The sequence below is a fragment of the Capronia epimyces genome, assembly GCF_000585565.1.
Source record: "Capronia epimyces CBS 606.96 chromosome Unknown aczIQ-supercont1.3, whole genome shotgun sequence".
In the NCBI taxonomy this organism is placed as follows: domain Eukaryota; kingdom Fungi; phylum Ascomycota; class Eurotiomycetes; order Chaetothyriales; family Herpotrichiellaceae; genus Capronia; species Capronia epimyces.
The window spans coordinates 2,303,648-2,326,964 of record NW_006912906.1 but is presented as its reverse complement, the minus strand read 5'-3'; the positions used below and the strand labels follow the sequence as shown (position 1 = coordinate 2,326,964).

Here is a 23,317-nt window from a genome sequence, read left to right as displayed (position 1 = left end):
CCCTTTCCATTCCCATACGACGGCCCAGAAAAAGTTTATGACAACCTCAACGGTGTCAACTCTCTTCCTAGTCGTCCTTTCTCAGTTCCCACGTCGAATGCAGGACTGCGCACTACCTTCTGATCACACTTGGTCCAGTCATCCTTCCTCCACCAGCAAGAAGACTCTGTCTGACAATCATCTCAGCAGCGGCAGCGGCAGCAAGACGTTCTTTCTGTCTGGATCGGTCCCTCAAGTACCCCGCTGCTTCCGGCCTCATTCTCAAGATGCGCAGGATCATGTCATCATTAGGATCGGCTTGGGCGGCTTTCCACTTCTCCTCTTTCGCTTTTCGCATCGTGCCTAGGTTCCGGCTCAACATGATGCTCTTAGCACGTCGGGCACCTGCCAAACTTCCAGGGTTGAGCAGACCACCTCCGCCGACGGTACCTAGAGTGGCTGGGGCTGAAAGGCGAGAGCGCTGCATTTGTTGACTGGCGACTGTTGCAGAGGCCATCCTTTCCGACTCGCGGATCAGGCTTTCCGTGGGTTCGAAGTAGAAGAAGTTGAGCATCTGCAGTTCGTGATATTTTGGATTCTTCAATACCGGCAGGGGGACGCCGTTGGCTTCACCGGTATCTTCGTCTACCGCGTTGAAGAATTCCAACAAACTCTGTAGCCATTTGAAGACAACGTCTAATTCTTGCTGGTTCAAAGGTTTCTGTTGAGATGGCTTGTCGGATAAAGGAGGGACCAGAAGACCCTCGATAGTTGCGAGGACTTCTTTCCAGATCCGTGTCATGACGGCTTTCATTGCATCCGAAGTCAGCGTCTGTTGCATGATAGCAAAATTATCGTCGAAGTAGTCAAACAAGGGCTTTAGTGCATTGACTATTTCCGCGTCTGTCGGCATAGCCGTGGTTGGTACTACCGATGCTCGGTTCCGAGCAAAGTAAGACGACACACTGGAGATGGATATTCCGCGATTGAGCAAAGACCGCAACGCTCGTCGTGAAAGGCAATGGCTGATGTAGGCGGACAGTTTGTCGGTGATCTTTCTAGTCATGTCTCGTTGGGTACGCTGCAGATTTCTGAAGGCTTTTCCAAAATAGAACTGAATATCGTCCCGCTCACCTTCCATGCTGACTCGAACCATCACTCGCCCTTGTGTATCCAAGTCGAGCCAGTATTCACGCGGTAAGAAATCACTGAAATGGGATGGGTCCAGTTTGAGCGAGGTTCGTCCGACATAGTCATGATCGCCAACCGCATCCCAATCCCAAACGGTGGCAATGAGATTGAGAGGTCCTTGCGTTGTGATATCCACGGATTCGTCCCAACGCGGATTGAGATTTCGGTACACTATCCTGCTCTTGAATAAGCGCTTCTGGTACTCGTCGGTCAAGACCACATATGGATCGCTAAACCCGTTCACATCACACGCTTTCAGGTCTTCCGCCTCGACAATCTTGATCGTGAACACATAATTCGACGTCTTTCGTGGCCGGTGAGCCACCGGTGGAGTATGTTTCTTGATCACTTCAGCACAAGCGTCAACATTTACATCTGACTCGAGCTTGTCCCACTGGTGGATGGCAAAGGAGATGTTGTTGAGTTTCACAAATGACTCCGGATAGAATTGGAACGGCTCGACACGCTCCTTGTTGTTCCAAGTATCTTTGGCCAGTTGGACCCATTTCTCCTGCCTGGTCATTGTAGCCGCTGCCTCTTGTTCCGGAGTCAGCCTGTCCATTTCTTTGCCGAACATCTGATCCAGCAACTCGCAATATCTTGCAATGCCGAGTCCCAGGGCTTTAGAAAGGGCTGTCATGAATTTCGCATAGCTGAGATCATCATCCCAGTTCAGCTGACTGACTTGGTCTATAACTTGGCCAAAGGAGCTGTAGACGTCGATGACAGAGGTCGAGTGACGTTCGTCTTCAGTCGGGACTTGACCTGGATGTTGGGTTCTAACAACAAATCGGTCCTGCTTGACAGCATTCTCGACCCACCCAATAACTTGTTCTTCGGTGATTTTGATCCATCGCCAGACGAAATCCGCCAGTAAATCTTCAATCTTGTACGGAAACGGCACGTGAGGCAAGGCTTCGGTGTGGACTCGCCTAAATTCGCTCAGTTCCTTATACAGGTCGAATCCGTCCTGGATGGCTACCTCGAAGCCCTCTCTCTGCGCAACATTCAGAATCTGTTCCACCATTGCCTTTGAATCTTCAGCAAATGCTGGTAGAGTACAGTTCAGCAGAATCATCAACGGGTTGATGCCCAGGATCTCCGGATTCTTTCGGAATCTCTTCTGCACTCTCTCTGCAAGCTTTAGCACAGCTTTGGCCAGTTCTTGAATGTGGTAGAATTCCCACTTCTCATTCTGCTGGGGCAGTTGACGATCCAGCAAGCTGTCGTACACCTTTCGAGCTTCATTTGCCAATCCATCAATGACTGCATTTTTGAAGTTCTGCAAATCCTCACGGTTTTGCGTAAAGTTGGGGTCATTCTGAATATGGTCATCTACGATGGCCATGATGGCTCCCACTCTTTGCAGCTCCGCCTTATCGGCGTAAGCAGTCATGATTACTTCGTACAGATCCCGGAGTAGCGCCTCATGCAGCGCGTGGAGTATCTTTCCCATCAAGGCAAAGTCGGCGATAGTCCAGTTGTATCTGTCGTAAAGAGCCGAACTCACGATAAAGGAGCTTCTCTTGTTCTTCGAATCCTCCTGCGGAGGATCCTTGACGTAGCTGAAGGCGGCATCCACCGTCTCCAAACCAATGGCCTGCTCGACAACCTTTTCACGAACGACATCCAGGAATAGAACGATTCGAGTAAACTTGGGTAAACGCCATCGCAGTGCAATCTCACTCAGCAGTTCCGTGGTCTTCTTGGAAAACGGCTGGCCTCCATCATTCGTCTTATCATTGAGGTCATGAGAAAGAGCTTGGCGCAGTATGAAGCGAAACATAGCTCGAGGGTCAGAGGGAATAAAGGTATAAACTTGCGATGCGTCTTGGGGGCGCTGTGATGGTTCGGACGCATTCAAGTCGAGGGAGCCTAGATCTGCCGGTAGATCCAGGACGTAGGAAGAAGGGTCCCCAGGTTGCGAGAGAACCCTAGAGAACTCGGCGTAACGAGAGTCTGTAGGACTAGTAGCTACGGCCTGAGGGTTGAATTGGGGGAGATTGCCACCAGGAGTGCTCTTGGCCAATTCCGGATTGGCTTGCATGATAGCCAGCATGAGTTGCGAGAGTTCTGGTCCTTCACTTTTCTTCCATGCCTCGTAGGCCTCCTGAGTATCGAAATCATTTGCATTGAGTGTCAAATTTGTGCCCAGGTTGAGGTGCTGCTGGTATGTTTTCAAATCCTGGAGAGCTGCTTTCTCTGTCCAGAAAGGTTTATTTTTGGCGATGTCGGACTGCATCATGGTGTTGGTCAAGCCAAAGATCTGACCCACCACCTGAACCAAAGCCATGTCCTTGACGTCGTAGCTTAAAGGAACAACTTCCTCCACGATAGTCATTTGTCCGTTGGTTTGCGAAGTGGCGAGGTTGTCATCTCCCTTCAGCAGCTTCGACTCCAGAGCATTCAAACGGCTTGCCAGTTCGGGCTTGTCTCTGGCCCAGTCTCGATCTTTCAGAATGAGAGTCAGGAGACGAACGAACAGAGCGACATGACGATCCACCATGCGCTTGACTCCATCGTCTCCGGGCGGTTTCCCCTTTTGCAGCTCTTTGGTGGCATTCGAGAAGAATATCAGCACCAAATCCTCGGCTCTTCGATCGGCCTCCATGCGCTTCTTGAAGGCAGGATCGGACAGTGTGTTAAGAAATATGGCAAATATTCGCTTGACCAATGCATCGTGATATTCTGGTCGCCTCTCCGTTCCTATCAGAATACCTTTCAACCTCTTCTCCAGCTCTTTTATGAAATCATGAGGAAACCTGGTACTCTTAGAATCCCGCACCACGGTGAAGTCGTTCATGAGATCGTGAAAGGAGTGAGACGTTGTCGAACGGTGGAGGGGAGGCTTCGTTTCCACATGCCTCTTTCGAGTGACGCGAGGTTGCAAGAGGTAGGAAAGGTATGCCACACGGAGAGCATAGAGATAAGCCTCATTCGCATCTATAGACTTTCTGCGCACCCTAGAAGAGTCCTGAGATTTTCTGCTCCCATTGTGTATGCTGTGCACGCTCCGGTTGGGCGCTTTCGAGCGGTGCGAGGATTGGGACATAGGGTAGGCATTAACTGGGTCAACGAAGACGCTGTAGAGTATTGAAGGCGATAGAGAAGGAGGATTGCAATGAGGATATTTTGTGGCTGGTCGATGCAGCTGGTCGGGACAATTGAGGATCAGCCTGGTTCTGAGACTGTAGTCCAATTGCCGTGACCAGCCACAGTGAACTTCGGTGCAGTGATGAGGACACGGGTTTGTGCTTTGGACCTGAACCGACCATGTCAGTCATGCAGACTTGTCAACAGTCGAAGGATCGAAGCAGATGCGTGAATTCGTCACTGGCCCTACACTTGGGCTGTGATCATTTGCCGCGATGTTGATTTGGCTTGAGCCTTGGTGCGGTTTCAGGCTTAGGCGGCGGTGCAAGGAAATGACGAAGCGCCCATCCCCGCCCCGTGAGTCTAATTTCTGTGTACTCCGTATAGTACGGTGGTACTTAACAGTATCTCGGTACTCCGAACCAAGAGATATTCTCGTCCGCGACTGCGGACTCTAGGCACAACCCTTTCTTGTCCCCGCTCTCGCTCTCGCCCTCACCCTCGCCCTCGTGACGCAGCAGCATCATCCTGCTGTCAAAAGAGAGGCGCAGCTTGAGATCGAGCAAGCCCGACGCTTCGACATCACTGCTACAACAAAGCACGTGAAGGAATGTGATGTAGCAGGCGAACCGAGGTAGGCCAGGCAGTGCCCGTGCTGTGGCACACTTACAATATTTTGCCATCCTATCTCGCTCTTGTCCCCTTTCCTCTGCTGTGAATTGTATGATCCTATTTGAACCCAAGATGCAGATCAAGGGCCGGACGTTCATAGTCTCTGGAGGCTCCAGCGGCCTGGGGCTCGCCACAACCAGCCTTTTCCTCCAAAATGGCGGCAATGTGTCAATACTCGATCTCAATCCACCTCCTTCAGATACCTTCTCCCACACCGACTCCTCGCGAATCCTCTTCACCAAGACGAACGTCGCGTCCACTGAGTCTTTACACAACGCAGTCAAGAGTACACTCAAATGGATTCAAGAAACAACCTCGAAGCCACTTTCGGGCGCAATCTGCTGCGCCGGGATCGGCACCGCCACGTTATCTCTGCCCAAACAAGACCCGTCTGCAACACATGAAAGTGTTAAGTATATGGATATGGGAGCATTCGACCGGACCCTAGCTATCAACCTCCGGGGTACGGTAGACCTCATCCGCTTGTCCATTCCGCACATGGCCCTTAATGAGCCCGAAGGTCCAGATGGGGAGCGAGGCATTGTGGTGGTGGTTTCATCAGTCGCCGCTTACGAAGGCCAGGTGGGCCAACTGGCATACAGCGCAAGCAAAGGCGCTGTCCGTAGCATTGTTCTACCCCTGGCACGCGAACTAGGTCAGAAGGCGGGTATACGAGCTATGGGAATCGCACCAGGAGTTTTCCAAACTGGCATGACTGTGCCACCCAAGAAAAAATCGGCGTCACCCCCGAAGAAGGAGGGAAATGAGAGCAAGTCAAAAGGCAACACTGGCTCGCGCACGTCAGTGAATCCGGAAATGATCCAGTATCCGGCGCGAATGGGCCGGGGGGACGAATTCGCCCGTCTTGTCAAGGAGATTGTCGAGAATCCCATGCTCAATGGTGGAGTTGTCAGACTAGATGGTGCCGTGAGAATGCCCAGTCGCCTGTGAGCTTGCTGTCTCGGCCTCCGTCAGGCCCATGAGATGATCTATGTTTCCTTGAATAATGAGTCAGCTGTCCAGCATTTCGTCTGGGCCAACCTTCCGAATCAATCTAGCTGGGCGGGCCGGTATTCATGGGGGATCGTCCCTGTCCTCGCTCGGGACAAAACACGCGAACCTATTGAACTGCTCTGGAGGGGGTATCTTCCCCTCTGTGAAGCCAGATATCGCCAGCCGCTGCTGGGAGAATGCTGATCAGCATTACGCGCACAGAAAGTCAACTGACATCAGAAGCACTGCCAGACGATTAGATAGCTGGGTGTATCTAAGCACCCAAAACATGGAGTTCAAAAAGGTCAAAATGCCGATCGGATTGAATCCGAGTCTCAGTCCTTTGTTTTCCATACAAGCAAAGGGCACAATGAGTTTTGCTGGTCGTGCTACATATTGATTCGGAATTCATAGTTACAAATGTTGCATTCGAACAGCGTCAAAGTATCAACCTCCCGCTTCAACAGCCACTGCTCGTCACCTCTATTTCAGGTCAGGCAATCGCCGAAGGTAGTGGGCAGGGCATTGATAGCCGTGTTCACCCCGCTCTTCCAATTTCTTCAAATAGTCCTGATGATAATCTTCTGCATCATACCATTGGGTGGCGCGCTTGATTTCAGTTGTGACGGGCTTGCCTTTGTACCATTGGTCTTGCACCTTCTCCTTAATCTCGGTGGCAATCTTGAATTGTTCGTCGGACTCCGCGAAAACAGCGGACCGATACTGTGTCCCCGTGTCTGCACCTTGTCGGTTCAACGTGGTCGGATCGTGCATCCTGAAAAAGAACTCGAGCAGCTGACGGTAGGAGACTCGATCTGGATCAAAGACGACAAGCAGTGACTCGGCGTGGCCAGTTTGCCCGCTACAAACGGCCCGATATGAAGGCGCTTCGGTAGTTCCACCGGTATAACCGACTCTGCAGTCCAGCAGACCTTTGCCATTGCCCCAGTGCTTTCGGTAGAACTCTTCGAGCCCCCAGAAGCATCCTCCTGCGAAGATCGCCCTCTGAGAGTTGGGAGGGAACTGCAAGGCAGACAGTGAATCGGGCTGAAGGGACAGTGATGCTGAGGAGGTGAAAGGTCGCAGGAATCGAGTGAGGAAGGTGGGCATTTGGAAGGCCATGGCGGCAAGGGCAGCGATTAGGAAAGTTGCGAGAAAGGCGGTAGTCTGCAGTTTGAATGTTTTGCCTGGAGCTGGAGGTTGAAGGTGGTGAAAACAGTACGGAGTATGCTCCGGGGCCTACTACGAGCGCAGATGTTATATACACAGAAGCCAGAAGCCAGAAGCCAGACTGGTTGCTGGACAATAACGACAAACAAAAGGATGGATGTGCCGCATGAGTCCAAATAACCTCGCACGTCATCCATCTCCGTGCTCGCACCAATTCGGAGCCGAGGATAACAATTCCATAGAGGCGCAGTAAGGAGCGGAGTATGGAGTACCAAGCATATCTACACCCCGGTCTACCGGCTGTTCTAGTGGTCATGATTCCTAATGATTCCACTATCATTTATCATTGCACTGCCTACTCCGTACTATAGGTAGATTCTGTCCTAAGGTGAGTGGATGTTGACAGGTTGGGAAGCGGGCTTTATCAAACCCGCCCTTTTCGTCTAGATACTCTTCCTTCTGTCCCTCCTATTTCGAGAGTGTTTGGGGAGCATTCCCAGCCGTCTATCCGTACATGACGTGTGATGGTGACAGCTTTCTGATAGACAGCCATAGTCACCACCCACCAAACAACAAGATCTCATCATCACCCAGCGGAGCCGTTGAACGGGGTGGGCTCAATGCTGAGATAGCAACGAGTCTGCCAGCCAGCCTCCACCGAAACCCAAACCCAATATGCCCGGAGTTAAGGCAGCACCCCTTGATTATTGGGGCCCTTCGGCCGCGAGGCTGTGGACTCCCTATTAATACCTAGGTAGGTACTTAGTATTATCAGGATTGAGATGGCCCTTTGTCAACCTCGTTGCCGCCACTGTATGTTGCGGCTTTTCTCTTTTCAATTCTCTCCAGTGTGCGCTTGACCACCAGATCCTCGTCCCAAATGGCAGTCACGGACTTTTCAGCTGTAGCGGCTTGTGCCCACCTATGTGAGTTCGGCGCCCTACGCTTAAGTGTCTCAGGGACAAAGCTCGGTACTAGTCCATCATGCTTGGGCAGCATCAGAACGCGAAGAAGAAAAGGCGCGGTCAGCACCTAGACATCACGGATGGTCAGATTAGTCTACTCAAGATGCATGGTACGCTGTGACACGGACATACCTCTGCCAGTGTTGGGCGATTTGAACCCCCAAGGAACGGCGCCGCATCCCCGAGGAGTGGCTCAACATGTCTGACAATAGCTTCGATGTACTGAGTCGCCAGGGCCATCTTCGCGTCGGGTTCATTTGAGAAGACGGTCGAGTCAAACAATGGATGGGCCTTGCCAAAGTATGTATCAACGAAGTACCCGATCTTGAAACGTTGCAGTGCACCGGCTGCTTCTGTGCTGGCTTTCAAAAGGTGACTCGGGTAGGAGTCGGCCAGAAATTGACAAATGAGACCAGACTCTGTCAACACAAGGTCACCATAGACAAGGGCCGGCACCATTCCATTTGGGTTTATGGCGAGGTATTCGGGTGTGCGAGGGACCGTGATGTCAACAAGGCAGGTCTCAAACTTCAGCCCAAGTTCACGAAGCGCAACCTGAACCCGGTGAGCGAATGGGCAGTGGTGATCTGTGTAAAGGGTGATGGTGGGAGCCATTGGCGGTATATGTGATTGGGACACTCTCGTGCTGGGCGGTTGACGTGAGCAGTGAAGCAAAAGCATGCGGCAGCAAGTATGCTGTCCGACTGCTCTGCCAATACAATATATGCAAACCCGCAATCCTTGCGACACCAGACTCTGAAACCAAGCATTCACTTGTGTTGCCAATCATTAGATGGCCCAGCCTTGCGATAGGAAGGCCTTCCGAAATCTCATCTTTCCTCCGAGCTGACTTCAGTAACGACTCATCAATATCTTCATAATCTTAATCGGCCCAAAGATCGCGGCCGACCAGAACAATACTCCAGCCCTGGATATGATATGCCAATCGGGAAATGCCGATTGGAATCAACAATCGCCGCCGTGTGAGAGGTCGGGATTTTCCGACGAGATCTGAGATAGACAATCTCAGCGGGTGGCGCCAGGGGCGATGGCGATGCCCGAGAAGGGTAGCCAAATTTCGACTTGTCTGACCTGTTTTCTGCGTACGGCCTATAAGTCCTCTGGAACGGAGGACTATTTAGACGATGGGCCAGTTACTGATAGGCAGGGCTCTCTTCCCAGCACTTTCAAATCTCGACACATGACATTACATCGAACCAAGTGCCCCAGTCTGCTAAAATCATTCTGACACAACCTACGATCGTCAGTGGTCAAACGCATTAAACAATGCAGCCATTCTACCTTACAGCTACAGGGTACAACATCAACTATTTGCCTCAGTATATTGCTGATCGGCTGGGGTTTTTCCGCGAGCAAGGCTTGGATGTCACTACAACAATCCCTACACCATGGGATGGCGTTCTCGACGCTCTAGCCGATGGCTCTGCCGACATGGCGCTGGGCGGACTTTGGGTTCCATCCATGTACCGTGGTCGGGTACAAGATTATACAGTCTTCGGTCAGATCGCGAACCGCTGTCCCCTAGCACTGCTCAGGCGCGCAAAGTGTGGAGAGAAGTTCACTCTGGCTGATGTGGTGGGGAAAACCGTTCTGATGAAGTCCATTGGCGGTGCCAGTGTCGGTCTCTTCTTCAAGATGCTGCTGCGCGAGAACGGGATCGACCCAAGAAACTTAGACTTTATCCAGGATCTGGACGGATTGATGCTGGGAAACTTGTTCCAAGGCGGCATGGGCGATTTCTTTGTCACAGATAACCTCTCCGCCAAAGTCATGGTTGCACGCAACCCCGACGTCTCGATCGCGATGGAGATGGTCACGCAAGGCGAGGTCCCATGGAGTGTGTACTACCGGGAAACGTCGACGATCACTCCGGAGGTGCTTGCGGCGCAGAAGCGATTCTGCATTGCGCTGAACAAAGGGATAGACTGGGTGCTCCAGCGTGATGCCGAGTCCTTCAAGGATGAACTTGCAGAGCTCTTCCCCAACGTTGCGATTGATGTGGTGGTTGATGTGGTAGATTCATTCCGTCGGAATGGCATGTGGACTTCGGCGACCATACCGCGGAAAGCATTTGACCGATGGCAGCAAGGTCTTAGTGATGCGCGCTTTGTCCAGAAACCCTTGATGTACGAAGATATTGTGGACGATGGACCTGCGAAAGAGGCACAAACCAACGGTACCGCTCCTTAGTGGCGATTCGGGATCAGATTCACTAAAGCATATGATATGAGCGATCTGAAAATATTACTTGGTAGACATAGTCATGGGCAGATGCATTTCCAATCCGCGCCTTTTCTAAAGTTTGTAATGCTACTGAAGCATCTGCTCTATGGTATTGGTGGCGCCGGTCGCCGGGACAAGTGAGGTGACGGCAGATGGACCTGGCTCAGCCATGATGAAGTTGAACTCTCCCAGGTCAGGCCACTGCGCAGCGGTGTTGAGCAACTCACCGAGGTCGAAATTATCAGCTGACAGGACGGCTGACATGTTGTCGGCGGAGTGGTGGGTAGTTGTCGCCATGCCGTCATGGGGCACTTGTAATTGCTTCATCAGATCCCTCACATGATTCTCGAATTCTAGGCGGTTGTGGTGCACTTCTTCGATGTTCCTGGTAACCAGCCAATCGATCGTTGCGGAAGAAAGCGTATCAAAGGCATCCCGACAGCCTGTGGCTCCTTTGAAAGTCTCAGACATGGCCGAGAGAGTCGAAGCACAGGACTGAAGAATGGAGATACTCTTTCCCACAGGATTCTGGTCTCGGATCTCCTTGGATTGCCAGAGAGCATATACAATTCCTAGCCCAGCCATGAAGAGGTGGTGGACGGATTTCCATAACATTTCAACCCTCCCTTCCCGTTGTAAAACTTTTAGTCCAGCAATTACTTTGGAAGCCGCCCCAAAGATAATCGATAGCTCTTCTGCCGATTGGTACATGTTGCCCGCCTGTGGACGATAAAGCAGCAGGATAGTGTTATTGTACATGACGTCCCAGTATGACTGAGAGGCGAAGATGGAGAGTGGTTGAGCTTTTCTAGGTTCCGGCATGGTCGCATACCACTCTTGGAGTCGGGGTTGAATATCTTGCAGCCAGACGGTCCAGCTCGGTCGTGGATAAGCCAACTTGGGAGTCCAAACTCGAGTGTGCTGTACATGTTTGATTTCTGATTCGAGTTTGGCAAGGGTGAACAGGTGGTTGTGAGCTCGCTGGGCGTGGATGTCATAGTCGCTAGATTCTCGTCGCCCGAGACCTTGACGGCAACCTGTCCAGGGATTCGGGAGCTGCACATGTGTGCTTTCGTCAAGAATGCCGAATGGACGACCGAGAGTGATGCAAAGAAGACGATCGAAATGATATGTGCAATGCCACAGCCGTCTTCTGTCATCCAAAATGTCGGGATCCATGTTGAGACACTGCAGGTCGTTCTCCCAATGTAGGCCTACGTCGATGCATAGGCGCAATGCGAAACCTGTCAAATGCCAGAGGCTTCCACGGGAAGGAGACAGAGCGACGAATTGGGCCAACAGAAGCACAGACCGAAGAGTTTCGAGGTCGCTTTTCGAGTATGAGAGGGTGGTCTCGACCCAACTCAGGGCCGAACGGAAACATCCATCGCTTTGCATTGGCCGTCCGCCAGACGTATGGGGTACGTCAACAAGAGCGATGGCGAAGACCATGTATGCGATGAACATGTCTCTGTCTGACACTTTCGCGGACGCTTGGTTCGATTCAAGCGAACTGTATGCGCTGTTGATGGCTTTGCCCACCTGTGAACGATCCAAAATCGGCAGATGTGGTGTTCTATATTGGAAATATACCTCCACCAGGTGATCTGCAACATGGCGCGGTGGTAGCGAGGCTTTGGCTGGGGCGAATTCGAACAGACAAAAGTCATCCCGCTGTTGTTGCTCAGGTAGAAGTGATGATGACACGCTATCGACTTGTATTGCTGCCATGGCTAGTTTTGCGAAAGAAATGCCGCTGCTCTGTCCAACGAAGCGTGGCTGTTGGCAGGGTGCGGCGATCACGTTTCTGACCTTGGTCTCCAGGTCTTCGAGTACAGGAGATCTTTCATCAGAGACTGAAATCTCTGCCGGGGGAAAGACCCCTGTCTCGTCGTATACTGGGCGAGTTGGTGTTGCATTGTCCACAAGGCTCCGACCCGGCACTGACTTTGACTGTGGATGCTCTCGTAGCTCCTTCACTTGCTGGGTGAGCTTTGCTATCTGCTCTTCCAGATCCGAGACATAACTTCGCGGTATCTCCCAGACGGTCAGCAAGATTGCAATATCGGCCAGATCGGGTCCATAATACTTACATCGGCCTGTTTTCCGGAGTGATACGTGAGGCACTGAGCATTACTGTTTTCACAATTGGAACATTGCGGATATCTCTGGTCGCACTACAAGGATAATTGTGATATCAGTCGCAAAATCCCTAGACATATCTGCTTGGTATTGATACCTTCTGCTTTCTCCGACGGCACCTGTGCCCTGATAAGTATCGTATCGCAGCATAATCCGAATCTATCTTCACTCACCTCTGGCATGCATCTACTCCGCCCCTCAATCTCTGGGCGACTCGCGGCATTGTGGATGTCGGACTTCAGATCTCGAAGAGTGGATGGAGATTGTGATCTTGTCCACGGACGAGGGCGTGGGCTGGCCAGATTAAACAGATTTGGGTATGCGATAGATATTACAATCGGGAAATCCCGATGGCGTAAAAAGTTCATAGCGCAGGCGCGATGCTCATTCGACGGTAACTAGCTGCATTTGACGGTCGATAAGCGAAATCTCAGGGTCTACAGATACCGATACTGCTACTTGGTATCTTAGTATCTTATCATGTATATCCGGGCCAGAACAGCTGTGACAAGGTGCAACAGCGTTGGCTATTGTGCGCCTCATATGGGAAGATGGAACACTTAATGCCTCGACTCGACCATGTTGGTCACGGACTCTTCGTCAACTAAATCGCTTCATTTCAAGCAAAAACCAACCATAGCTCGATCAGCCTCGTTGAATTGTGTGACTCAGACACGGACACAAACATGGAGAAAATGGTCAAAGAATCAACAATCGACACTGCCAGCGCGGCTGATGACCATGCCGTGGGCACCAGTACGACTTTATATATCGATCCTGCAAGAGAAGAAGCAGTGCGCAGGAAGTTCGACATCTATGTGGTCCCAATCTCTGTCATCTATCTCGTCATGTCCACTCTCGACCGCAATAATGTGAGTTGGTGCTCCTTGCGATGTATAGGGATCATTTTTACTCACCATCGGCCAGCTCGGAAATGCTCGTGTTTTTGGCTTCGACGAGGACGTTGGACTCAAAGGAGGCGAGTTCGGTAACATCCAAACGCTATCCAGCGTCTGTACCGTTCTCTTTGAGGTTCCATGGGTCTTGGCCACACGTAGATGGGGCGCCAAAAAAGCGATCGGTACTGCGTTCGTTTTGTGGAGTATCTGTACAGTTGGGACTGCCTTCGTCCAAACTTATGGCCAAACAATTGCCTGTCGGATGTTGCTCAATGCCGCTGAAGCTGGTCTAGCTCAAGCGTTCGCCTTCTTGTTCTCGACTATTTATCCGCGTGAACTAGCAGGAAAGAGGATCATGACTACCAATCTCGCGCAGTGCATCTCCGGCGCCTTTGGAGGGCTCTTCGCCTATGCTGTCCAGACCATGGGAACACGCCTCGGCCTCGCTGCATGGAGATGGCTCTTCATCATCGAATTCTGTATTACTGTGGTGATCTGTGGCGTTGGCCTATTCTTTCTGCCTGGCGAGGTTGAGAAAGCATGGTTTCTTAACGAGGAAGAGAAAGAGACGATGCGACTCAAGAAGGAACGAGACTATATGATCCGAGGCGAGGAGAAATTCGAGCGCAAGTGGATCAAAATCGCCCTGACTGACCCCTTTGTATACCTTCTGGGGATTGCTTTTTTCACTTCGTCGATTGCAATCAACGGATTTGGAGTGTTTCTCCCAACCATCATTTCCGGCCTTGGGTACGTGCTGATCTTGCAAGGGAAAGGATGCGTCAACTAACGTTTTCCAGCTTTGCCTCCCTGAAGGTCAACTATATGACCATCCCAGTATATGTCCTCGGCGCCATATCCCTAACAATCCAGGTCTGGTACTCAGATAAGATCAGGAAGCGTGGCGTCTTCATCGTTGGATGCTGCATCCCTGTTGCTGTTGGGTATCTGATGTGTGTGGGGTCAAAGAATCCTGATGTGGGTTATGCCGGCATGTTTGTGCTGGTAATAGGTTAGTTTTGCCGGCCCTTTCCTTGTTCGACTGTCCTGACAATCATTGCAAGGGCTGTATCCGATTTCGACTCTGGCTGTAACGTGGATCACGACGAACCTGGCACCTGACACAAAGCGAGCAATAGGCCAGCCCTTTGCCTACAGTCTGGCCAATGTGTCCAACCTTGTCTCTGGACAGCTGTACCCTTCTCAACAAGGGCCACGATACGTCCCAGGCAATGCAATCTCGGCCGGTCTCACAATCGTCGCTGGATTTCTTTACGCTTCATGCTGGTTTCTGCTTCGGCGACGAAATGCACAGAAGGCAGAGCTTATTGCTGAAGGAGCAACCACCAACGGTAAAAAAGGAGATCAGAGCCTCGACTTTACATATATTCTTTGAACGGTCTTGGAAAGTATTACGGTATATAGTGACAAGTACTCTAAGACGGAGGACTATGAAGAGTATCACGAAGTGCATAGGCAACGAGCGAACGTGTATACTTGAAATAATATAAATACTAAGATAAAGTTCCAGCTGCCGAACTTGGCTGGATATTATATGTCGCTTGCTCCTGTCTAGATCCTAACAACTCGTATATGGCGAGGGGCAAGATATGTATACAAAAAAAAACCGATATTATAAAACATATATGGAGTAGGGCTTAACCCTAACCCTAACCCTAACCCTAAGGCTACGTGCGATCACGGCGTTAGCGCGGCCACACGTGCCGGTGTGGAGGAGGTTGAAAGCGGCGCCAACGACCGCTGTTTTCGGCGGCCATTTCACCTACATGTTGAAGTTCTCTGTACTCCGTACTACCTGGTAACTCGCACCACTGCCACAACAATCTGTAATTACTCCCTTTTGTGGCTGTTACACTGGTCGGACTATTGAGGTACGGTACGATTCAAAATGAACGATCCACAGAGAAGGCCTCTTTCAAAATCACGCCGTCGTATTCTTTCCTGCACCACCTGCCGCCGGTTAAAAAGTCGCTGCGAATATGACTCTCGCCTTAACTCATGCCAGCGTTGCCACAAGCTAAGGTTTGTTTAGGTCATGTAATGAATATCTGCCTAGGGGGCTGATGAGTGTACAGACTCGACTGCTCTCTACGTTCAATTGCCAGGCCTCTTGGATCTGCGGACAGTGTCGAGCAAGAGAACTCAGGTGTGGCCGGCGACGACAGGTATTTGTGGATGTCCTTTCTCAAGACTTGCGCGTGACTGACCAGGCCAGCAAAATCGCCAGTGTCGAGTCATCTCTGGCACAGTTAAAGCAGTCAGTCGACAGAATATGGCAATTTCTCCAAGAAACCGTGGACCGATCCCCGGATTCGCGCGATGATCACTCTGAAACCAGCATAAATCAAATTCCCGGGAGCAGCCTCCCAAGCTCCGGAGAACGGCTGGAGAGTTTAGACTACCCACCTCTTCCTAGCACTCAAAATGATATCAACAAGTCTGCTCCCATCATGATTGTGAGGAAATTTAGACCTAGCACACGAAGGCTTTACAAGGACCCCGGCAGAGACATTATCAATCAACGGATCCTGAGTGAAGATGTAGCCGAGAAACTGGTGACTGAGTACTCATTCCACCTATGTTACAACCCTCAACCACTGACCGTTCCAGGTTCATTACCCGCCTGGGGCACGTCATCCAGATCAGATCTATTGCGGACTTCACTTCGGCCGCTACGATCAGACAAGGATCGCCCTTGCTCTACGCTGTTTGTTGCCTGCATGGACTACGATTCTGCAAAGACCCAGACTTGGTCAACACAGCTGTCCATCGCCAGCTGTATGAAGAAGTCCGAGAAATGCTTGGCCAGGTGGTTCTCGCAAGCCCTGTCCCTCTTGAGGAGTTATACGCCTTACTAATCATGAGTATCTTCGAAGCGGCACCAAGAGTTCGTCTCAACCGTTGATCAAAGGTCTTGACTGACTGCGATTTAGCCCGTTTTCGAATATATCGAAAGTTGGCTCCTAAGTGGCATCTGTGCACAACAAGCCATATCAACCATCGACTTCGTTCAAATCATGACCAACCTAAGGTTAGGAAAGCATGAGAACAGAGACAGGAGATCGATGTCCTTATGGAACAATATTTGTCTTGTCAATCTCAGGTACATTCACTATATGTTGTGGCGTTCATGGGGGTGACAGTAGCTGATACCGCATTAGGTTCGCTGTTGGTACGGGCAAGCCTACTACAATTCCCTCAGAGCTGTTAGATCAGTGTCCAGCCATTCTCAATCACCCCGAAGCTACACTCGATGACGGGTTAGTGTTGGCAGAGGTCCTTCTTTTCTCTACTCTATGCAACAAGCAAGTGCCGCCATCACTTGATCGTGATGGTTCTTGCCATGACTTGACTATGTGGGAGAAGAGATGGAAACATCTCTTATGTTAGTATATACATTGTTTCGTATTGAGGGCTGGTACTGCATACTGACGTGTATTACAGCATCCCAAAGAGCGATCTGCCTAAGATTCTGTCGGGATTTTGCGTATCTCGTGATGGCCATGCGTTCGGTCGACAAATGCCGATCAAACACGGTTGATCAGTCAACTGTTCAGCCAAACCAGTGGCGCTCAAACGACATAGTTCCGCCTGTCGGCGGTGATCTTGCCAAGGAGCATTTCGACATCAGCCTTCTCTCTGATTCCTTTCAAGCATCTGCACATAAGCATGCGCTGCTGATGGCCCGGACCTTTCTGGATATGCCGACAGCTCTTGTCCAGGAATTGCCAAAGTTCCACCACATATGTATTTCTTATTGCACCCTCGTGCTGTCTGAATTCATCGACAAAGCCGGTGTTCCGCCCAAGCAAGTCTTGGAGACTCTTAGTGACGTCGTCGCCCACTATTGTCAGTTCTCTGAGGAGATTCCTGCGGTCATGAGTGTTGCCATGGAGAAGCTGAGACTCGGTCTGGGGCGGGATGTGACTTCCAAACGGCAAAGGCGGTATCAGCCTATCCACCAGGACCCCAGTCACGCTGAAATCAACACCTCGGATTCTCACAAGATCGATGTAAATCCGCCTGTTAATACCGTCGAACTCAACCGAGATTTTAACATGGATGAGTTTGACCATGAAATGGATCTATCCTCGTTTCCCACCGTCGAGGACTTCTTCGAAAACTGGATGGTGGACATTGGGGACGATTTCGCACATGACTCGAACCAAGGCTGAACATGGGCCATGCAGGCAGCGGTAGCCGCCCGACATATATCTACCAGAAGGTCCAAGATGCTGCTACTTTGTAGCAGGATTCTCTTGTCTTGAGAGGCGATCCCCATTGGCCCGTGGGCCTTTGCTAACAGTGCATGTTTGAGTAACAACCCAGATAGGTATCTCAGCCGACGCTCTTGTTTACGCAGAGCTGGCCACCCAGATCAACCACATCGCACTGATAACATACTTCAACCCAGCAGCAACGAAAAAGACTGCCGGTATCCCTGCCCGGCTTCGAGAGAGCCACCCGCCTGAGATAGCACCCAGCAAAAGCGCGCACACAGCCCCCAATCGTCGATTCCTCGAGGGATTCGTTTTGATTCCCTGCATGAACCGAACATCTGATGCAAGCCCAAAGTAGACACTGGTCAGAACGGTTGTTGGAATTTCTTTGAAGCCCAGGACTTCGCTTGCCCAGACCTGTCCTCCAGCTTGAAAACCGAGGAAGACGAGAGGAATCAACACCTTCATTGACTCGGACCCATCTGTTGTGTCTGGCACTACCTTTGTTTGCACAAGAACAGCGGCTACTGTCAGGAGTATCGCTTGCACCGCGAAGGACACGGAAAGCATGCCCCGACTCCGGGGCTTGAAGTTTCGCGTCAAGGAAAATGAGAAGCAGCCAAACAGAAATGAGATTATGGCAATCATGGAGCGAAGCCAGCCATACGGCTTGGTGACTGGCAGTCCCGATGCCCCGAGGCCGAGAAAAATTGTGTTCCCTTCAGTTCTCTTGTTTAGCTTAGCGTCTCAACTGTCAGGCCAGGGGCGACACGACGTACCGGTCTGCATGCTCACAAAACAACTCCAAGCGTTAAAGGCACCGCTATCACACAGCCCGGATATGAAGCTGCATACCAGGAGAATCATGTCGGCATGCTGGAGGCGAATGTCTTGGCTTAGGTATCCTGATAATCCGCTCGGTCGCGGCCTTGTCAAGACATCTGACGAACCCGTCTCTGGGTCCTTCTCGAAGACTCGGCCGTCACGAGCCATGGTGGTTGAATCTGAGGCCGTACCAGAAACCTGATGGTATGGAGCTTGCTTATGATGAAGGAGGTCCAAATCGGCGACATGGGCAAGATGGCAGTTTGGCTGTGCATCGCCCGCCGGTCTACGTCGGACACCGGCGGACACAACCGGCAGAGCCTCCTTACCCACACCCCCCAACTGAGGTTCTCGACCTTCCACTATCCCACCCGCCGTGATGACACATCAAATTATCACGACTCCGCTTTTATTTTATACTCAATATGGAACAGCAGTAGAATTGGTCTACACTTGGAGCCGGCGCTCTGGATACACTAAGCAGGAATTGCAAAAGTACTCTCCACCTCGACAATATCGTCCTAGAATAGGCTCATTAGCCGCGCATTCCTACCCGGGAGGTTCAGCAATTTACTTGGTTCAATCTGGAGACTTCTACAATCGAGCGAGGTGGGAAAGGCACATCGCCCCAGATCTCTTTCTGTGCCTCGTTCACCAACGGCCGATATTTGGGCATGTCAGTAGTGTATCTGGGAAGGCGTCAGCCGTAATTGCATACTGTCCGTGGGTGCTCGAGGACGGACACTACGAGGCGAAGACAGTCGCCAAGCGATGCTCCGGCGGCTTCGATGATCATCTGCATGTTTTGGAAGGCTGATGATGTGTCAGTCAAGGATGATTGCATCAATTCAGTGCCTCACCTTTCAATACACGAGGGTACGCTGGTGACTCCCTCGAAGGGCCTTCATCCTCGTCCGTGGCCACAATCGGTACCAGTTCTGATGTTTCGGGACAGATGCCGCGTAATCCTATATTCGATCAGTCCTAGACCACGCACGAGGCTAGACCTTGGACATACCAGATATATAGAGGGTGTTCCCTCGCTTGCTCATCATCGACCAAGTCCCCGTGGGTTTGTAACTATGCGGGAGTCAGCGACCATCGGAGAGAAAGGATACGTGAAATCTGACCACCATGGTGGACTGTACAGTTGCACCCCTTGTGCAGAAACATATTCCGGCTCTCCAAGTTGATTTCCCATGGCAATGCAATAGCCAGCAAGTGCGCGTGATGTGTGCAGCAGTACTATTTGGCCCTTACCTGGAGTTGGCCCTGACTAATATAGATGATACCCTGAGAAGGCATGGGACCAACCGTACTGACACAGAGGTACAGATCTATCCGGTGATGTCTATGGAAAATCACGTCCATGTCATCCCCCACTCGGTGGAGAAGATGTGGACCATAACGGCCCAAGCTTTGTGATAAAGCGATCGAGAATTACTGGCCTGGACCAACAAGGCTGATAAGAGACCGGCGACCGTCGGTTGCCGGTTACCAGGGTTGTACTTGTCCCACCACTCTGGAACATATCTGAATATACGGGTTGGAATTCGATACTATCAGCTAGAACCCTGGGCCTATGATTGCTGATATAAAGCGATGGCAACTCTCGCCTCGTTTCAAACGAGCGCGAACTCAGCACCGCAGCCTACACCCTGACGATGGCGGCCGACATGCAGTCCCCACGTCAAGACGATTTCGAGGTCATGCCTTCGAAAGAAGCCTTCGCATCCGCCCAGGACAACGACATGGCTGAAAAGGGCGAAATCAGCATTGATAAGAGCACGACTTTGCATCGTGGACTCCGGTCTCGGCACACCACTATGATCGGTGAGAAAGCAATCGCGACCATCCCCTGCAACCGCGGCTGACCACGTCTTCTTTTTGCCAGCATTGGGTGGCGCTCTAGGGTCTGGCTTGATCATCGGTACAGGCTCAGCTCTGGCAAGTTCAGGACCAGCTGCCGTTCTGATTGCCTATTCGATGGTCGGCTTTGTGGTCTGGCTGATGTTGACCGGCCTCTGCGAGATGGGAACATACCTGCCCATCGCGGAGGGGTTTACCGGCTACGCTTCTCGCTTCGTCGATCCGGCCCTGGGCTTTGCACTCGGGTGGTCGTAAGTCACAGCTCTGCGGATGCGTCTCCCTTATTATGGCTGACTTGTGTCGTCCAGGTATTGGATCAAGTACGCCATCTCGACTCCCAACCAACTGACCGCCATAGCACTGGTTCTTCAATATTGGGTTCCTCGAGACCAGCTCAATCCTGGAGTCTTCATCGCCATCTTCCTTGTGGTCATCATCCTCATCAACTACTTCGGAATCCGGTTCTTTGGCGAGTTCGAGTTCTGGCTTTCGTCGTTGAAAGTGCTGATCCTGTGCGGTGTCATCATTCTATCCTTGGTGCTGGCCTGTGGAGGTGGGCCAGATCACGATGCCAAAGGATTCCGATATTGGCACCACCCCGGCGCTTTCCATGAATTCAAGGCAAAGGGGGCCCTCGGACGCTTCTTAGGCGTGTGGAACTGCATAGGTATTGCATCGTTTGCTTACCTGTCGACCGAGTTCATCGGAGTCACTGTCGGCGAGGCACAAAACCCGCGTCGAACAATCCCGCGAGCGGCACGGCTGATCTTCTATCGGATCTTCTTCTTCTACGTCCTGAGCGTCTTCTTCCTCGGCATGATCGTGCCATACAATTCACCCAAGCTGGCCTTTGCCACGAAACAGTCGACCTCGGCGGCGGCGTCGCCTTTCGTCGTAGCGATCGTTCTGGCTGGGATTGACGTGCTGCCAGGCTTCTTGAACGGGTGTATCTTGGTGTTTGTCTTCTCAGCTGGCACCTCGGACCTCTATATCTCCAGTCGGACTCTGTACGGTCTGGCGCGGGATGGCAAGGCGCCGGCCTTTTTGGCGAGGACCAACAACCGTGGTGTGCCTGTGCCTGCTCTCGCGGTGTCAGCCGCCCTGTCGCTGCTGGGGTTCATGAACGTGTCGAACGACTCCAAGAAGATCTTCGGCTACTTCATCAACTGCATCACCGTGTTCGGGTTGATCGTCTGGGTCTGCATCTTGCTGAGCCACATCTACTTTGTGCGGGCGCGCCGAGCACAGAACATTCCCGACGACAGCCTGCACTACCGTGCGCCCCTGGGCATCTGGGGCTCGTGGGGGGCGTTGTGTTTCTGTGTGCTTGTCGCGTTTACCAAGAACTTTGCCGTCTTCATCCACACGGCCACGTCGGATTTCGACTACAAGAATTTCATCACGGGGTATATCGCCATCCCGGTGTTTCTGATTATTTTGTTTGCATACAAGGTCGTCTACCGAACCAAGGGTGTCAAGCCGGCCGAAGCGGATCTACAGTCTGGACTGGCCGAGGTCAGACTGCATGAGATTGAGTTTGCCGCGATGGAGGCTGAGAAGCTAGCTAACCAGGGCAGACTGGGGAGGTACTACCGACGGTATCTGTCTTGGTTGTTCTGAGGTAGAGGTACACGGCGACATTGTTGATAGGAATGATGATATCTTCACCACTGTCGACGCCTTCTGACCGATCCGAGTGACTATGTTTCTTTGCAGTATTAGTTCTACAACTGGACCAGTTTGGCTCCCCCTGTCAAACTTAGGCAGTAATAATTGACTTAGACATTCCCAGCCTCGTGCTTTAACCAGAAGGCTGGTTTAGGCATACTATACTATATAGCATGCGCTCCCTCTGCGAGCCTTTGATAGAGAGCTCATGATAGAGAGCCTTTGATAGAGAACATGGAACATTTCAACCTTTGACACACCCATGGTCATTGAAAGTGATAGACAGTATAAAACTAACTCTTAACGAGTGTTCTCACCAGAACGAGTGTTCTCACCAGAGATACAACAGTCAACAGTCGAGTCCCCCCAAGCCAATCAGGTATACTGTACTGTACTGTACTGTAGTTCGTAATGACAGATGCAGATGCGCCGTCTGCCCTGCCCACACCAGTGCCGACCTAGGTACGGAGTATTGGATAGCAGTTCTACCAATCAATCTGGCATTAGTCCTTCGGCTTCGGCTTCATGTTGGCGGTTCGGGGGTTCCGACAGTCAGTCAGTCTAGTGTACAGAGGAGTGTACACAGTCCAGCGTACAGAGGAGTGTAAACAATCAGTCTAGTGTACAGACGAGTATACACAGCACTACCGTACAGAGAACGGGCTCTAACCCTCTCGAGCGACGAGCGACGACTAAGAAGACCCCAACCGCGCGCCCTGCTTCGTCGCCTCGACAAACGTCCTCTCCGTCTCATTGCCATGGTCTTGTGGACCACTGGTCCTCCTGGTCCGCGGAACCGCCGAGGTCTTTCGGAGGATCTGAAGTCCGTGACGTTTCGGTCGATGACAGAGTCGGCTTCTCGTCGTCATCCTTCGCGTCCTCTCCCTCTCCTGTCCGTGGCGGTTGGGTCTTGGAACCTAACCCTAAACCTGCGCTTTGCTGGCCGGCGAGGGATGCCATGATAGATAGATGGTTAGATGGGTTTTGCGGGCGGGGCCGGCTGTGTAGTGTATTCGGGGCGTACTCTGTACTCTGTACTCTGTACTCTGTTCTCTGTAGTACGTTATTGTTGTCGTTGTTGATGTCGTCGTTGATTGTCGTCGTCGTCGTTGTCGTCGCACGTAGATGAGATTGTCAGCCAGTCAGTGCAAGCTGGGTGTGCGGTCTGTACCGTAGCTGCGCACGTCTGAGACTCTCTCTCTCTCTACTAGTACGGTAGGTATTGAAGCAGAAGCAGACAGAGTTTCCGCTGCCGCGTACCCGTACCTTATGGGTGCGATTCGGTGCTGTGTTGTCTGTCGTCACCGCCACTGTGTCGAACAGCCTCCTTGCCAGTGGTGGCACTGGTCGAGCTCGTCCTACGTAA

At 51.6% G+C, this 23,317-nt stretch overlaps 11 protein-coding genes across 11 annotated transcripts; 5 read left to right on the top strand and 6 right to left on the bottom strand.

The window, feature by feature from the left end:
• Positions 1-112: 112 nt before the first annotated feature.
• A1O3_04117 (uncharacterized protein) lies at positions 113-4,222 on the bottom strand (the record flags this gene model as incomplete). The annotated part of the gene is made up of 1 exon (XM_007734247.1): positions 113-4,222. The coding sequence occupies one exon, from the start codon at positions 4,220-4,222 to the stop codon at positions 113-115; it is 4,110 nt and encodes a 1,369-aa protein (XP_007732437.1).
• Positions 4,223-5,007: 785 nt separating this feature from the next.
• A1O3_04116 (uncharacterized protein) lies at positions 5,008-5,886 on the top strand (the record flags this gene model as incomplete). The annotated part of the gene is made up of 1 exon (XM_007734246.1): positions 5,008-5,886. One exon carries the CDS (start codon positions 5,008-5,010, stop codon positions 5,884-5,886), a length of 879 nt encoding a protein of 292 aa, XP_007732436.1.
• A 525-nt stretch (positions 5,887-6,411) lies between these two features.
• On the bottom strand, positions 6,412-7,050 carry A1O3_04115 (peptide-methionine (S)-S-oxide reductase; the record flags this gene model as incomplete). The annotated part of the gene is made up of 1 exon (XM_007734245.1): positions 6,412-7,050. One exon carries the CDS (start codon positions 7,048-7,050, stop codon positions 6,412-6,414), a length of 639 nt encoding a protein of 212 aa, XP_007732435.1.
• An 819-nt stretch (positions 7,051-7,869) lies between these two features.
• A1O3_04114 (uncharacterized protein) lies at positions 7,870-8,678 on the bottom strand (the record flags this gene model as incomplete). Its single annotated transcript, XM_007734244.1, has 2 exons — positions 7,870-8,130; positions 8,196-8,678. The coding sequence occupies 2 exons, from the start codon at positions 8,676-8,678 to the stop codon at positions 7,870-7,872; spliced, it is 744 nt and encodes a 247-aa protein (XP_007732434.1).
• A 672-nt stretch (positions 8,679-9,350) lies between these two features.
• Positions 9,351-10,274, top strand: A1O3_04113 (uncharacterized protein; the record flags this gene model as incomplete). Its single annotated transcript, XM_007734243.1, has 1 exon — positions 9,351-10,274. The coding sequence occupies one exon, from the start codon at positions 9,351-9,353 to the stop codon at positions 10,272-10,274; it is 924 nt and encodes a 307-aa protein (XP_007732433.1).
• A 120-nt stretch (positions 10,275-10,394) lies between these two features.
• On the bottom strand, positions 10,395-12,038 carry A1O3_04112 (uncharacterized protein; the record flags this gene model as incomplete). The annotated part of the gene is made up of 1 exon (XM_007734242.1): positions 10,395-12,038. The coding sequence occupies one exon, from the start codon at positions 12,036-12,038 to the stop codon at positions 10,395-10,397; it is 1,644 nt and encodes a 547-aa protein (XP_007732432.1).
• A 1,097-nt stretch (positions 12,039-13,135) lies between these two features.
• A1O3_04111 (uncharacterized protein) lies at positions 13,136-14,744 on the top strand (the record flags this gene model as incomplete). The annotated part of the gene is made up of 4 exons (XM_007734241.1): positions 13,136-13,321; positions 13,377-14,098; positions 14,149-14,360; positions 14,413-14,744. 4 exons carry the CDS (start codon positions 13,136-13,138, stop codon positions 14,742-14,744), a joined length of 1,452 nt encoding a protein of 483 aa, XP_007732431.1.
• A 1,075-nt stretch (positions 14,745-15,819) lies between these two features.
• Positions 15,820-17,544, top strand: A1O3_04110 (uncharacterized protein; the record flags this gene model as incomplete). Its single annotated transcript, XM_007734240.1, has 5 exons — positions 15,820-15,932; positions 15,980-16,256; positions 16,303-16,472; positions 16,531-16,754; positions 16,814-17,544. The coding sequence occupies 5 exons, from the start codon at positions 15,820-15,822 to the stop codon at positions 17,542-17,544; spliced, it is 1,515 nt and encodes a 504-aa protein (XP_007732430.1).
• Positions 17,545-17,724: 180 nt separating this feature from the next.
• Positions 17,725-18,582, bottom strand: A1O3_04109 (uncharacterized protein; the record flags this gene model as incomplete). The annotated part of the gene is made up of 2 exons (XM_007734239.1): positions 17,725-18,308; positions 18,369-18,582. 2 exons carry the CDS (start codon positions 18,580-18,582, stop codon positions 17,725-17,727), a joined length of 798 nt encoding a protein of 265 aa, XP_007732429.1.
• Positions 18,583-18,890: 308 nt separating this feature from the next.
• On the bottom strand, positions 18,891-19,615 carry A1O3_04108 (uncharacterized protein; the record flags this gene model as incomplete). Its single annotated transcript, XM_007734238.1, has 6 exons — positions 18,891-18,935; positions 18,989-19,103; positions 19,158-19,227; positions 19,275-19,382; positions 19,433-19,494; positions 19,545-19,615. 6 exons carry the CDS (start codon positions 19,613-19,615, stop codon positions 18,891-18,893), a joined length of 471 nt encoding a protein of 156 aa, XP_007732428.1.
• Positions 19,616-20,078: 463 nt separating this feature from the next.
• On the top strand, positions 20,079-21,903 carry A1O3_04107 (uncharacterized protein; the record flags this gene model as incomplete). The annotated part of the gene is made up of 3 exons (XM_007734237.1): positions 20,079-20,247; positions 20,309-20,534; positions 20,592-21,903. The coding sequence occupies 3 exons, from the start codon at positions 20,079-20,081 to the stop codon at positions 21,901-21,903; spliced, it is 1,707 nt and encodes a 568-aa protein (XP_007732427.1).
• Positions 21,904-23,317: the final 1,414 nt, after the last annotated feature.